At 44.8% G+C, this 14788-nt stretch overlaps 1 protein-coding gene across 1 annotated transcript; it reads right to left on the reverse strand.

The window, feature by feature from the left end:
• Window positions 1-7369: 7369 nt before the first annotated feature.
• On the reverse strand, window positions 7370-12052 carry LOC120020757. Its single transcript, XM_038964500.1, has 5 exons — window positions 11347-12052; window positions 11170-11232; window positions 8768-11053; window positions 7707-8306; window positions 7370-7507 (listed from the first exon to the last, which is right to left on the reverse strand). Exons 1-5 carry the CDS (start codon window positions 11492-11494, stop codon window positions 7473-7475), a joined length of 3132 nt encoding a protein of 1043 aa, XP_038820428.1. The 5' UTR covers window positions 11495-12052; the 3' UTR covers window positions 7370-7472.
• Window positions 12053-14788: the final 2736 nt, after the last annotated feature.

Here is a 14788-nt window from a genome sequence, read left to right on the forward strand (position 1 = left end):
TGTAGTTCCATGGGCCACTGGTCTCTCCTCAGTTTGTGTAGTTCCGTGTGTCCCTAGTCTTTCAGTTTGTGTAGTTCCGTGTGCTCCTAGTCTTTCAGTTTATGTAGTTCCATGTGTCCCTAGTCTTTCAGTTTGTGTAGTTCCGTGTGCCCCTAGTCTTTCAGTTTGTGTAGTTCCATGGGCCACTGGTCTCTCCTCAGTTTGTGTAGTTCCGTGTGCCCCTAGTCTTTCAGTTTGTGTAGTTCTGTGTGTCCCTAGTCTTTCAGTTTGTGTAGTTCCATGAGCCACTGGTCTCTCCTCAGTTTGTGTAGTTCCGTGTGCCCCTAGTCTTTCAGTTTGTGTAGTTCCGTGTGTCCCTAGTCTTTCAGTTTGTGTAGTTCCGTGTGTCCCTAGTCTTTCAGTTTGTGTAGTTCCGTGTGTCCCTAGTCTTTCAGTTTGTGTAGTTCCGTGTGCCCCTAGTCTTTCAGTTTGTGTAGTTCCGTGTGCCCCTAGTCTTTCAGTTTGTGTAGTTCCGTGTGTCCCTAGTCTTTCAGTTTGTGTAGTTCCGTGTGTCCCTAGTCTTTCAGTTTGTGTAGTTCCGTGTGTCCCTAGTCTTTCAGTTTGTGTAGTTCCATGCAATGCTGAAACTGTATTGTCTGTAGTTCCAAGGAATGCTGGTCTCTCCTCAGTCTGTGTAGTTCCATGGGCCATGTTGTGATATGAAATGTCTGCTGGGAGTGTATCCATAGGCATATATGTCCCAGAGAAGCTCTGCTGTACAACCACACACCTGCCCCAAAACACTGGGGTCACAATACCACCAACTGGAAAATAAAAATATGGACAATGGCCTTTTCAAAACTAGGCTATGCATATGTTTATAACAATAGTATCCATTGTAAGGCTTAAGCCTTGTTTCCTTCCCATATCTATACAAACTATAAATATGAACATCACCCCATCATATCAATCCATTTCTGAGTTAATTGAAGTACAATATATCACTAGACTTGAAATCTTCTGAATGCAAAGTTGAGGTTGACAACCATCTCTACAGCACATCAACAATCAGGCCTTTATGTTAGAGTGGCCAGATGGAAGCCACTGCTCAGTAAAAGGCAGATGACAGCCCGCTTGGAGTTTGCCAAAAGGCACCTAACGGACTCCCAGATCATGAGAAACAAGATTCTCTGGTCTGATAAAACCAAGATTGAACTTTTTGGCCTGAATGCCAAGCGTCACATCTGGAGGAAACCTGGCACCATCACTACGGTGAAGTATGGTGGTGGCAGCATCATGCTGTGGGGATATTTTTCAGCGGCAGGGACTGGTAGACTAGTCAGGATCGAGGGAAAGATGAACATTTACATTTAAGTCATTTAGCAGACGCTCTTATCCAGAGCGACTTACAAGTACATACATTCATACTTTTTTTCTACTGGTCCCCTGTGGGAATCGAACCCACAACCCTGGCGTTGCAAGCGCCATGCTCTACCAACTGAGCCACACGGGACCATGAACGGAGCAAAGTACAGAGATCCTTAATGAAAACCTGCTCCAGAGCGCTCAGGACCTCAGACTGGGGTGAAGGTTCACCTTCCAACAGGACAAGGACCCTAAGCACACAGCCAAGACAACGCAGGAGTGGCTTTGGGACAAGTCTCTTAATGTACTTGAGTGGTCCAGCCAGAGTCCGGACTTGAACCCAATCGAACATCTCCGGAGAGACCTGAAAATAGCTGTGCAGCGACGCTCCCCATCCAACCTGACAAGAGCATGAAAGGATCTGTAGAGAAGAATGGGAGAAACTCCACAAATACAGGTGTGCCAAGCTTGTAGTGTCCTATCAAAGAAGACTCAAGCCTGTAATCGCTGCCAAAGAGGCTTCAACAAAGTATTATGTGAAGGGTCTGAATACTTATTTAAATTAGATATTTCAGTTTTGTCTAAACCTGTTTTTCGTCTGTCATTATGGGGTATTGTGTAGATTGATGAGGGGGGGGAAACAATTTAATCAATTTTAGAACAAGGCTGTAACGTAACAAAATGTGGAAAAGTCAAGCGGTCTGAATACTTTCCGAATGTGCTGTATGTACAGCAATAGTTAAATTGGATAGGCCTTGACTAGAATACAGTATACTGTATATACTGTACATATGAAGGGGGTAAAACAGTATGTAAACCCTGGTTGAGTCTGTGTGTCACTCTGGATGGGAGGCTGTTAGATGATAATGTGATGTAGTTGTTGAGCGGCTTCACTGCAAGTATTTTGTATCAATAAAAAAATATAAAAAAATAAACAGTATGTAAACATCATTAAAGTGACCAGTGTTCCATGACTATGTACATAGGGCAGCAGCCTCTAAGGTGCATGGTAGAGTAACCGGGTGGTAGTCAGCTAGTGACAGTGACTTATGATTTATGTATTGTAACAGGCCCACAATGTGGTTACTTAAGTCCGATTTGGATATATTCGGCGGTTTTCGCTGTATAGTAAAAGTATTTTTTTAACTGTAACGCAGTTGATTGGTTAAGATGACATGAACATGTGTTGGGGTTGACGTCCATACAAGCATTATACTCTGATTTTTACTTCAACAGTGTGAAATAAACAATAGATCATTTTGCCGGGGGTAAATTAGGAGAGTCGGGATCTTTACCGCACACATTTCCTTGGTGATTCCATTGTTTTGGTTGAGATCGATTGACCTCTTTACCGCATTTATGCAATTTATCTTTTCTGCTGCCATGTTTGGGGAGATTTGACTCTCCTTTGGTTCTGAACCAGCTGTTGTCCCAGTTGGATTGAGTGGACTGTACTTTGGCTCAGCAGGGGTTGCAGGTCAGACTGTAGAGTTGAAATCCCTTTTCATTGGACTGGCAGTGGGCACTGGTGTTGACAGTGTTGCTTGTTGTTGGTAACTGGTAGTGGGCACTTGCATGGAGAGTTTTTCATTAAAATGGCGCTGGAAGAAATGGCAGCAGTTTTACGAGCGCCCAACCAATTGTGCTATTATGTGTTTTTTCCCACGTTATTTGTAACTTATTTTGTACATAATGTTTCTGCAACCATATTTTACAGCAAAAAAGAGCTTCTGGATATCAGGACAGCGATCACTCACCTCGGATTAGACAAAGATTGTTTCTACAACAAAGACGACGCACAAGACATTCTCCAAACACCCCACAGGACCGACATCCCCGCTATTTGCAAGAGGAAGCGACGCAGGTACAGAGAACAAAGACCCGGATGCCTGGTCAGGACCCGGAGAAGGCGACTGGGAAAGCTGCCGTTAACGTCAACACTACTCGCCAACGTGCAATCATTGGACAATAAATTAGACGAGGTACGATCACGAATATCCTACCAACGGGACATCAAAAACTGTAATATCCTATGTTTCACGGAATCGTGGCTGAATGACATGGATATTCAGCTAGCGGGATACACGCTGCACCGGCAAGATAGAACAGCACACTCCGGTAAGACGAGGGGAGGGGGGGGCGGTCTGTGCATACTTGTAAACAACAGCTGGTGCACGAAATCTAAGGAAGTCTCTAGATTTTGCTCGCCTGAAGTAGAGTATCTTATGATAAACTGCAGACCACACTATTAGCCAAGAGAGTTTTCATACTTTTTGTGTCTGTTTATTTACCACCACAGACGGTTGCTGGCACTAAGACTGCACTCAGTCAGCTGTATAAGAAAATAGGCAAACAGGAAACCGCTCACCCAGAGGTGGCACTCCTAGTGGCCGGAGACTTTAATGCAGGGAAACTTAAATCAGTTCTACCTAATTTCTATCAACATGTTAAATGTGCAACCAGAGGGAAAAAAATTCTAGATCACCTGTACTCCACACACAGAGATGCGTACAAAGCTCTCCCTCGCCCTCCATTTGGTAAATCTGACCACAACTCTATCCTCCTGATTCCTGCTTACAAGCAAAAATTAAAGCAGGAATCACCAGTGACTCAGTCTATAAAAAAGTGGTCAGATGAAGCAGATGCTTAACTACAGGACTGTTTTGCTATAACAGACTTTAATATGTTCCGGGATTCTTCCGATGGCATTGAGGAGTACACCACATCAGTCACTGGCTTTATCAATAAGTGCATCAATGACGTCGTCCACCACAGTGACTGTACATACATACCCCAACAAGAAATCATGGATTACAGGCAACATTCGCACTGAGCTAAATTGTAGAGCTGCCACTTTCAAGGTGCGGGACTCTAACCCAGAAACTTATAAAAAATCCTGCTATGCCGTCCGACGAACCATCAATCAGGCAAAGCGACAATACAGGGCTAAGATTGAATCGTACTACACCGGCTCCGACGCTCGTCTTATGTGGCAGGGCTTGCAAACTATTACAGACTACAAAAGGGAAGCACAGCTGCGAGCTGCCCAGTGACACGAGCCTACCAGACAAGCTTAATCCCTTCTATGCTCGCTTCGACGCAAGCAACAATGAGGCATGCATGAGAGCATCAGCTGTTCCGGACGACTGTGTGGTCACGCTCTCCGTAGGCGACGTGAGTAAGACCTTTAAACAGGTCAACATACACAAGGCTGCGGGGCCAGACGGATTACCAGGACGTGTGCTCCGGGCATGTGCTGACCAACTGGCAGGTGTCTTCACTGACATTTTCAACATGTACCTGATTGAGTCTGTAATACCAACATGTTTCAAGCAGATCACCATAGTCCCTGTGCCCAAGAACACAAAGGCAACCTGCCTAAATGACTACAGACCCGTAGCACTCACGTCCGTAGCCATGAAGTGCTTTGAAAGGCTGGTAATGGCTCACATCAACACCATTATCCCAGAAACCCTAGACCTACTCCAATTTGCATACCGCCCAAACAGATCCACAGATGATGCAATCTCTATTGCACTCCACACTGCCCTTTCCCACCTGGACAAAAGGAACACCTATGTGAGAATGCTATTCATTGACTACAGCTCAGCGTTCAACACCATAGTTCCCATCAAAGTTCATCACTAAGCTAAGGATCCTGGGACTAAACACCTCCTTCTGCAACTGGATCCTGGACTTCCTGACGGGCCGCCCCCAGGTGGTGAGGGTAGGTAGCAACACATCTGCCACGCTGATCCTCAACACTGGAGCTCCACAGGGGTGCGTGCTCAGTCCTCTCCTGTTCACCCACGACTGCATGGCCAGGCATGACTCCATTACCATCATTAAGTTTGCAGACGACACAACAGTGGTAGGCCTGATCACAGACAACGACGAGACAGCCTATAGGGAGAGGTCAGAGACCTGGCTGTGTGGTGCCAGAATAACAACCTATCCCTCAACGTAGCCAAGACTAAGGAGATGATTGTGGACTACAGGAAAAGGAGGATTGAGCACGCCCCCATTCTCATCAACGGGCTGTAGTGGAGCAGGTTGAGAGCTTCAAGTTCCTTGGTGTCCACATCAACAACAAACTAGAATGGTCCAAACACACCAAGACAGTAGTGAAGAGGGCACGACAAAGCCTATTCCCCTTCAGGAAACTAAAAAGATTTGGCATGCGTCCTGAGATGCTCAAAAGGTTCTACAGCTGCAACATCGAGAGCATCCTGACTGGTTGCATCACTGCCTGGTACGGCAATTGCTCGGCCTCTGACCACATGGCACTACAGAGGGTAGTGCGTATGGCCCAGCACATCACTGGGGCTAAGCTGCCTGCCATCCAGGACCTCTACACCAGGCGGTGTCAGAGGAAGGCCCTAAAAATTGTCAAAGACCCCAACCACCCCAGTCATAGACTGTTCTCTCTACTATCGTATGGCAAGCGGTACCGGAGTGCCAAGTCTAGGACAAAAAGGCTTCTCAACAGTTTTTACCCCCAAGCCAGAAGACCCCATGAACAGGTAATCAAATGGCTACCCGGACTATTTGCATTATGTGCCCCCCCCCAAACCCTCTTTTTACGCTGCTGCTACTCTCTGTTTATCATATATGCATAGTCACTTTAACTATACATTCATGTACATACTAATTGGGCCGACCAACCAGTGCTCCCGCATATTGGCTAACCGGGCTATCTGCATTGTGTCCCGCCACCCACCACCCCCTTTTACACTACTGCTACTCTCTGTTCATCACATATGCAGTCACTTTAACCCTATCTACATGTACATACTACCTCAATCAGCCTGACTAACTGGTGTCTGTATGTAGCCTCACTACTTTTATAGCCTCGCTACTGTATATAGTCTGTCTTTTTACTGTTGTTTTATTTCTTTACTGACCTATTGTTCACCTAATACCTTTTTTGCACTATTGGTTAGAGCCTGTAAGTAAGCATTTCACTGGAAGTTCTACACCTGTTGTATTCGGGCGCACGTGACAAATGAACTTTGATTTGATGTTGGTGGCAATCAACAGGCATGGGTCATGTGGTGGAATTCCATTGTTTAGCTCATCTACCACAACATAGCCAAAAGTAACAATCTATCACTTTCTACCTACTGTATTGTTGTACTTTTTAAATAATATGGTGTAGTTGCTCTAACTTCTCATTAGATGGTAAAATAATGTTGTGATGAGCTTCAATAGCAGGAAAACAACATGTATAATAGCTAACATTACCTGCAGGCAAATTTAGCTTTAAAATTTAAAAAAAGCTATTCCAGGTCATTTTGAGTTCTGACAAGTAACTGAGCAGATGTTCAAAGGATGAAATGGCCTTAGGCTCAGTCCAAGTCAGGCCAGACTGTCTAAGCCAGATTTAAAGGTTGATGGTGATTTTCTTCTTTTTTTTTTTTTTTTAACTCACACTTGGTATCTGTTACTATGCAACATGGATGTGACATTATGACTCATTTTGTGAGTGTTGCAATGGTTCTATTCATAGATTGGATAACATTGTGCGCATTTCATAGAAACAGAGTGGTCCTAAAGCTAGAATCCTTAGTTTAAAAATAGAACAAAGTGACACCTCGCCACTGTTTTGGTAAAAAGCTGAGAGATAGGCATGGAGAAATGTAACCACTCTCAAATTCATAGACAGAGCCATAGACGTAAGGACTGACCATCAGTGATATCAAAATTATAGTTTGAACCATGTTTGGAGGGTATAAAGTGTTTGTTTACATTGTTTACAAACATTGGAGTAAAACAAGCTTATATTTTGGTTTCTGATGGGGTATGACAGTTGAACTAAGCTCAAGAGGGATTTATAAGTTATAGTCCAAAAATTGATGTAGCAACTAAGGATTCTAGCTTTAAACAACAGCCCAATACCGAATCTTTGTCAAACTTTTGTATCAATGTGGAAGTTTACCCTCCATCTACTGCCTTTATATAGCTGCAATTACCTTAAGTTGTATGTTTTTGTAGTGATTGATTGAGGGTTTGTACACTATTGAAATTCATGCAATGTAAGTATATTTATTCCTCATTATCAGTTTAAAAGAATGCAAAAGAGACATTGGCAACTGCCAAAATAAGGTCCTTCTCATGTGAAGACAGGATTAGTTGCCCTGGGGATTGCAGTTCATGACGCAGCCTGTGACAAGAAAAAAAAGAGCATAGTTTCATCTATAACATGAAAACACATAGCTTCTTCAACCACTTAATGCCATATGTTCAACTTTTAATAATAACCACACGGTAGGCATGGATGCTAGCCCTGACATTCATCCAGAAAGTCCAAGTGAAATCTAAAACACAACCATACATTTCATAGTGGCAACATGTTTAGCTACCTTGATTGTTGTTTGAGCTTGTGTCTAATCTTTTGTTATGAAGCGATACGCAGCTGGGCATGTTGTTCTTCTGCTCCATTCCTCCCTGGTTCTGTCTCTGGTTGGTGGCAGGGACACAGCTGGAGGAGCCCCGCCTGCTCAGCTCCCCCTGGTGCCCACAAAAGAGCAGGGAGCTGTGGCGCTGCTGCAGCAGTGGGCACTGGAGAGGGCACAGGGCCTGCTGCCTCTCCTGGGAGGGGGTGGCCAACAGGTGGTACTGCTGGGGGAAGTGGAAGAGGGGGTCGGAGGAGCAGGTCTGGGGCTGGACGAAGGAGGTGCCCAGGTTGTGAGCAGAGCAACGGGGCTCGGCCACGTGGTGGGTGTGCAGGCTGCTGTGGGACGACTGGGAGCACGGTGGCAGCAGGTGGCAGCTGCTAGAGTAGTGGCCACAGTCCTGGTACATGGGGATGTTGGCCATGTGATCCAGGCTGTTGCAGTGCATCATGGTCTGGGAGTTCTGGTAGGGGCAGATCATGCCGCCCACCCTGCCCTGGGACTCGGGTCGCGTCAGGTGGCAGAGGCGCCAGTGGCTACCGGTCCTGCTGAGGCAGCTACACAGGCCTGAGGAGATAGAGGGGGAGAAGATACATTATAAGGCATGATGGCAGTCTCACAAAAATCCCAGTGTATTATGTCTGTAATGTAAAGGTAAAACCTATAGATGAATTAAGCTGGAATCCTTAATGGTGAAACTGCCGCGTCCTTTTGGGATATTACAACAACAAAGAAGTTGCTGCAAACAACAAACAGTTTTTTCCCCTCAGACATCATTGTAAGCGCAATAGAACAGCAGAATATGTAATGCAATTATTTTATTTTGCACTGCTCGACGCAAATCACCGTCCACGAAACCACAACAATAACAAGGTGCTGCGGCAGACAGTTTCCCCTAATGCGGATTCCTTTTCTAAGTGTACAGCTATGAACCAACAAATGTACAGCTAATTTTACAACTAAATCTAAAATCTATTGACTTCAGTGCAAAGGTTTGAACATTAAATGAATACATGTAAACATCTTACTTGGCCCTTGAGAACAAATGGGCATGAAGTTGGTGTTGGTCTGCTGTCCGTGGTTGAGCGGAGCCATGCCAGCCTGCTGCTGCAGAGATGCAGAACACTGTCCTGGGGAGTGGGTACAGTGGCCCATCACAGGCCCTCCTTGGGGGTACAGAGACATCATACACGGGCCCCTAATCAGCTGCTGTGGAGCCATGGCAGCCGGAGAGTGCACAAAGCTATTGTTCCTGGACAGATTGGAGGCGGTAACGGAGGGGCACATAAAACACATATCTTGGAAGACAGCTGAGTTTTTCAGATAGCTGGGGTTGTGTGGTATTTCCTGAACTCCAGGGGTGTTAGCCAGATAGCTGGGGGTCCTCGGTGGCTCCTGGACTTCAGCGGTGTTAGCCGCATAGCTCTGGAGCTGTGGTAGCTCCTGAGCTCCAGCCGCCACATAACTCAGGGTCCTGGGGATATCTGTCACTCCAGGGAGGTTGGTCCTTGGTAAATCCGGAGCAGCAGCAGGAGCAACAGCCGCAGTTTGAGCTGGAGCCAGGCTGGCAGTCACAAGACTTGGGGTCCTGGGGATGTCAGAAATAGGGAGACACAGGAAAGGGAAGCTCTTGGCTTCCTCTGGTCCCAGGCCCAGTTGGCACAACAGACCAGGGGTCTTAGCCAGCTCTGGAGCAGGCAGTGGGAGGTAGACCAAGAAGGGGGTTCTGGACTCTCCTGTGGCCGTGAGGGTGGGTAGGCATGGTGAAGCAGACTGGCACTGAGTTTCCTCTGTCAAGGCAAGCGCGGGAGCTGGGAGCTGCACACTGGGGACACCGGTCTCTTCTAGTGCCACAACAGGGAGGCACACAGAAACAGAGGCCACAAAGTCATCGGTCACTGCAGTATGGGGACAGGTCACAACAGAAGAGTCGGCCTCCACTGTCTCTGCAGCAGAAGAAGATCGCATATTGGCCAATTCAGTCTCCACGCTGACCACAGAAGGACAAATCCGATTGGAGGATTCTGTTTCCACGGTTGCAGCAGTAAGGGGAGAAGCCAGAATGGAAGGTTGGATCTCCACAGTCACTGGAGAAGGAGGGGGACAAATCACACTAACAGACTCAGTCTCCAATGTTGCTACAGGAAGAGGACACAGAAGATCAGAGGACTCTCTCGCCGCCTTTTTGACTGATTCAGGAGGGGACACTACCATAGGAACCAGCATCACATCCTCTGCTGTCTCGGATGGTGAAGTTGCACCAGAGAGGGAGTGTAGGATGACTGAGAGATGTCGATCAGTCACACTAATCTGCACCTCTTGGACAGCCATAGCAGGGGAGTCAGACACAGCAGGGGAGTCAGACAAAGCAGGGGAGTCAGACAAAGCAGGGGAGTCAGACAAAGCAGGGGCTGAAACAGGGAGCTCCAGTGTTCCAACTGGGATGGAGGGCCTTGAGGGTGTCATCTCCTGGGGTTCGACTGGTGCAGAGTGGACCTCAAGGGGTACAACCTTGTCTCCAAGGGCTGGAGACTCCTCAGGCTCAGCGACCATGGCAGTTGGTCTCTCCACCACGGGAGCTGCTATCTCACAGACGGATGCTAAGATGGGATAGCTAGGCTGAGATGTACCGGCCACCTCCAATGGTGCCACCACGTCTTCGAGGGCGCCCAACATCGAGGCACAGCTGCACTTAGACCTGACAGGGACGTCACACGGAGGCGGAGCCACTGCTGCGTTCTCAGCCAATAGGGGATGAGCCTGGAACACAATCATCTCGGGTACATGCTCTGTCTGCACGATGATCAGGGACTCTGATGGGAGCACGCCAGTCCGGATCAGCACCGCATCCAACTCCTTGCTGATCTCGCTGAAGGAGACCCGCTCGAAGAGGGCCGAACGGACACGCGCACAGGAGTTGTTGGCGGAAGCCCCGAGTGGAGGAGAGTCCCGGGGGGACGACTCTAGGTCAATCTTGCGCCGGTACAGGGCCAGGCCCTGGGCAATGTCTGCTGGGATGGGCCCTGGGGACAGTGTGATGGTGGTGGCAGAGACTTGCAGGCCACACTCGTTCTGGCCACCATCAGTAGAAGCTCCTGCCACTGCATCCATAGCCTGGATGTCTGAGCTGCTGCAGGGCTGGTCACTAGAGATGAAGGAGAAAGGCTCCCTGACATCCTCACATCTAGCTTCCATTAGCAACGGGCCTGCCTCCCAATCCGGGATTGGCTTGGGATGGGGGGACCTTTCAGGACCTTGGACAGTGACCTGCGGCTGTACTTGTGGTTTTACAGCTTTATTCTGCTTCCTGTAGACTGCAAACAAGCAAAAGTGCACATTATGATTTACAATATGAAAACAACAACAGATAGGATTAGAATTGATTGGCCTGTTTTGTTAAACAGATGATGAAAAAAATTAAGTAACTTACAATGAGAGCCTTTTGTAGCCCTGAATTCTTTCATAAGCTCATGGATAGGCATGCCTGGCTTCTCTGTGAAACACAATGCAACGTGATTAGTTCAATAAACAAAAGGTGTCTAGAACTATTAACATGCATCAGTCTAGTGTAGTCTACTACAGGTGATTCAGGCACAGCATAGCCTACCGTCTCTGAAGATAAGAAGCGCATTGAAGAAGACCGCTGCGAAGGCGGGAATACTCTCCGGTTGATACTTCACCACAGCCTTGCTCACTCCCTCAAGCAAGTCCTTGAATCCCGTGGGAATATTCACCACTCTATGTGGATAAGGCATCTTGCTGCTTATGAACACAAGAGTAGATTCCAAATCACAAGAGTAAAGTCGTTCAAATATTTATTTACTGACTAAATGTAATGAACGCGCTCGTCCAATGAATTATTGATGGACAATAATTGTCCAATGCGCTGAGAGCAGTAATGAAGGCTACTAGCGATAACATTATCACTCAATAATTGCGTCATAATGGCGGGTGTATTGTTGCTGCGAAATAATGTTGTCACGCACACGTACAGTTGGCCTGCTACTATGTAGCATTTGATCCAACTATCAGATAGCTCATCTGACAGTTTATCATGCCGGTATTTCTACATCAAATAATATAACGGAAATTCCCATCACTATTGGTTTAGTGCGACAAAGGTGTATTTAACTTTTAACTGTAAAGCATCTGTAGGCTAACTAACAAACTGTAACGGGCTAATGTGATGCTCCATTCGTTGTTACAAGTAGCTTACTGTTTGGCATAGCACAGAGAATTTTCGACCAAATTGAATAAGGATCCGCCCCTTTTTGTCAATTTTCGCCTAAAATGACATACCCAAATCTAACTGCCTGTAGCTCAGGACCTGAAGCAAGAATATGCTTATTCTTGGTACCATTTGAAAGGAATGTAGGAGAATGTAACACAGTAGATCTGGTAGAAGATAATACAAAGAAAAAGAACAACCATTCTTTTGTATTTTTTTGTACCATCATCTTTGGAATGCAAGAGAAAGGCCATGTGTTATTCCAGCCCAGGTGCAATTTAGATTTTGGCCACTAGATGGCAGCAGTGTATGTGCAAAGTTTTAGAGTGATCCAATGAACCACTGCATTTCTGTTCAAAATGTTGTATCAGGACTGCCCAAATATGTCTAATTTGTTTTTATTAACTTTATGTTCAAAATTGTGCACTCTCCTCAAACAATAGCATGGTATCATTTCACTGTAATGGCTACTGTAAATTGGACAGTGCAGTTAGATTAACAAGAATTTAAGTTTTCTGCCAATATCAGATGTGTCTATGTCCTGGGAAATGTTCTTGTTAGTTGCAACCTCATGCTAATCGCATTAGCCCACGTTAGCTCAACCGTCCAGTGGAAGGGACATCGATCACGAAGAATTAACTTGGCAATAGTCCTCAATTCACGACTTGGAAGACAACCAATGTCTTCTAAACGTCCATGTCTAGTTGCAGGGGGTTCGTTTGAATTTAAAAAGTGCTTGTTATTAAATTAAATACATTTTTGCTCCATTAAATCTATTTCAAATCTTCTACAATTGGTCGGAAATTATCTGTGTTATGCCAAACAGTAGCAATCTAATGCCTATCAGCCAGCTGGAACAGAGTAATGGTCTTACTAGTTGATATTTTTTAATAGCTACTGTAGGCCTGTCTTTTTTTTTAATGTGAAATGTTTGTGAAGCTAAATGTTTGTATATATCTGCCCAGGGACTAAAGTAGTCTACAGATGAAAACTAATTGATGTGCATTGTCACTTTCCAAAAAAATCATAAATAAATCACAAGGCTAAATACAGCACATGCATCTTAAACACATCAAGAAAATAAAATATACAAATACAAGAAAACCCCTATTCAACACAGGAAAACCCGTTTTCAGCTAATAAAAATACAGCAGAGTAGACCTACAGTGTGCATGTTGTACCCACAAGTGAGTGCCAAAAGGAAAATGTAATTTAGCTAGTAATATTGAATTAAAGTAGTTACGTATTTACACTGATACAAACCTATTCGTATGTTTCCCTTTAAATATCAATACACTAATTAAAAACTAGTAACAATGTTGTAACATATTTTAGTTTGAGGAAATCAGTCAATGACCATCAACAGGACCGCTTCCAGGCATAAGAGACATAAGCAGTCGCTTAGGGCACCCGGCAGCCAGGGGGCCCCAGACCCCCAAAAAATAAATAGCGCCTTCAGAAAGTTCACACCGATTTTCCACATTTTCTTGTGTTACAGCCTGAATTTAAAAATGATTAAACTTAGATTTTGTGTCACTGACCTACACACAATGCCCCATAATGTCAAAGTGGAATTATGTTTTTAGAAATGAAAACCTGAACTGCCTTGAGTCAATAAGTATTCAATCTGTTATGGGAAGCCAGAATAAGGTCAGGATTAACAATTTGGTTAACAAGTCACATAATAAGTTGCATGGACTCTGTGTGCAATAATAGTGTTTAACATGATTTTTTAATGACTACCTAATTTCTGTACACCACACATACAATTATCTGTAAGGTCCCTCAGCTGAGCAGTGCATTTCAAACACAGATTTAACCAAAGTCCAGGGAGGTTTTCCAATGTCTCGCTAAGAAGTGGACCTATTGGTACATGGGTAAAAAAATTAAATAAGACATTGAATATCCCTTTGAGCATTGTGAAGTTATTAATTACACTTTGGATAGTGTATCAATATACCCAGTAACTACATAGATGCAGGTGTCCTTCCGAACTCAGTTGCTGGAGAGGAATAAAACCGCTTAGGGATTTCACCATGAGGCCAATGGTGATATTAAACCTGTTACAGAGTTCAATGACTGTGATAAGAGAAAACTGAGGATGGATCAACAACATTGTACTTACTCCACAATACTAACCTAAAAGACAGAGTGAAAATAAGGCCTGTGCAGAATTAAAAAAATATTCCTAAACATGTCTGTCCTGAATACAAAGCGTTATGTTTGGGGCAAATCCAACACATCACTTAGTACCACTCTTCATACTTTCAGGCATGGTGGTGGCTGCATTATGTTATGCGTATGCTTTTCCTCGTCAAGAACTATGGAGTTTTTTAGGATAAAAATAAACTGAATAGAGCTAAGCACAGGCTAAATCCTAGAGGAAAACCTGGTTCAGTCTGCTATCCAAAACACTGGGAGACAAATTCACCTTTCATCAGGACAATTACCTAAAACACTTACCAAGACGACATTGAATGTTTCTGAGTGGCCTAGTTGCAGTTTTGACTTAAATCTGCTTGACAATCTATGGGAAGACTTGAAAATGCCTGTCTAGCAATGATCAACAACCAACTTGTTAGAGCTTGAACATTTTTTAAAAAGAATAATGTGCAAATATTGTACAATCCAGGTGTCCAAAGCTCTTGGAGATTTACCCAGAAAGACTCACAGCTGTAATCACTGCCAAAGGTGATTCTAACATGTATTGACTAAGGGGTGTAAATACTTGTGGAAATGATATATTTCTATATTTCATTTTCAATCAAATAGATGAGATTTTTTTTATATTCAGGCTATATAACAACAAAATATGTTCAAG

This window comes from Salvelinus namaycush, chromosome 25 (assembly GCF_016432855.1).
Source record: "Salvelinus namaycush isolate Seneca chromosome 25, SaNama_1.0, whole genome shotgun sequence".
In the NCBI taxonomy this organism is placed as follows: Eukaryota; Metazoa; Chordata; class Actinopteri; order Salmoniformes; family Salmonidae; genus Salvelinus; species Salvelinus namaycush.

Bases quoted from the DNA above. Each gene is read 5' to 3' on its own strand.
- LOC120020757 (XM_038964500.1), bottom strand. From the start codon at position 11,494: ATGCCTTATCCACATAGAGTGGTGAATATTCCCACGGGATTCAAGGAC. The intron at 11,233-11,346 runs GTAGGCTATGCT...TGTGTTTCACAG, and splicing joins GCTTCTTATCTTCAGAGACG to AGAAGCCAGGCATGCCTATC. The intron at 8,307-8,767 runs GTAAGATGTTTA...CTATCTCCTCAG, and splicing joins CATTTGTTCTCAAGGGCCAA to GCCTGTGTAGCTGCCTCAGC.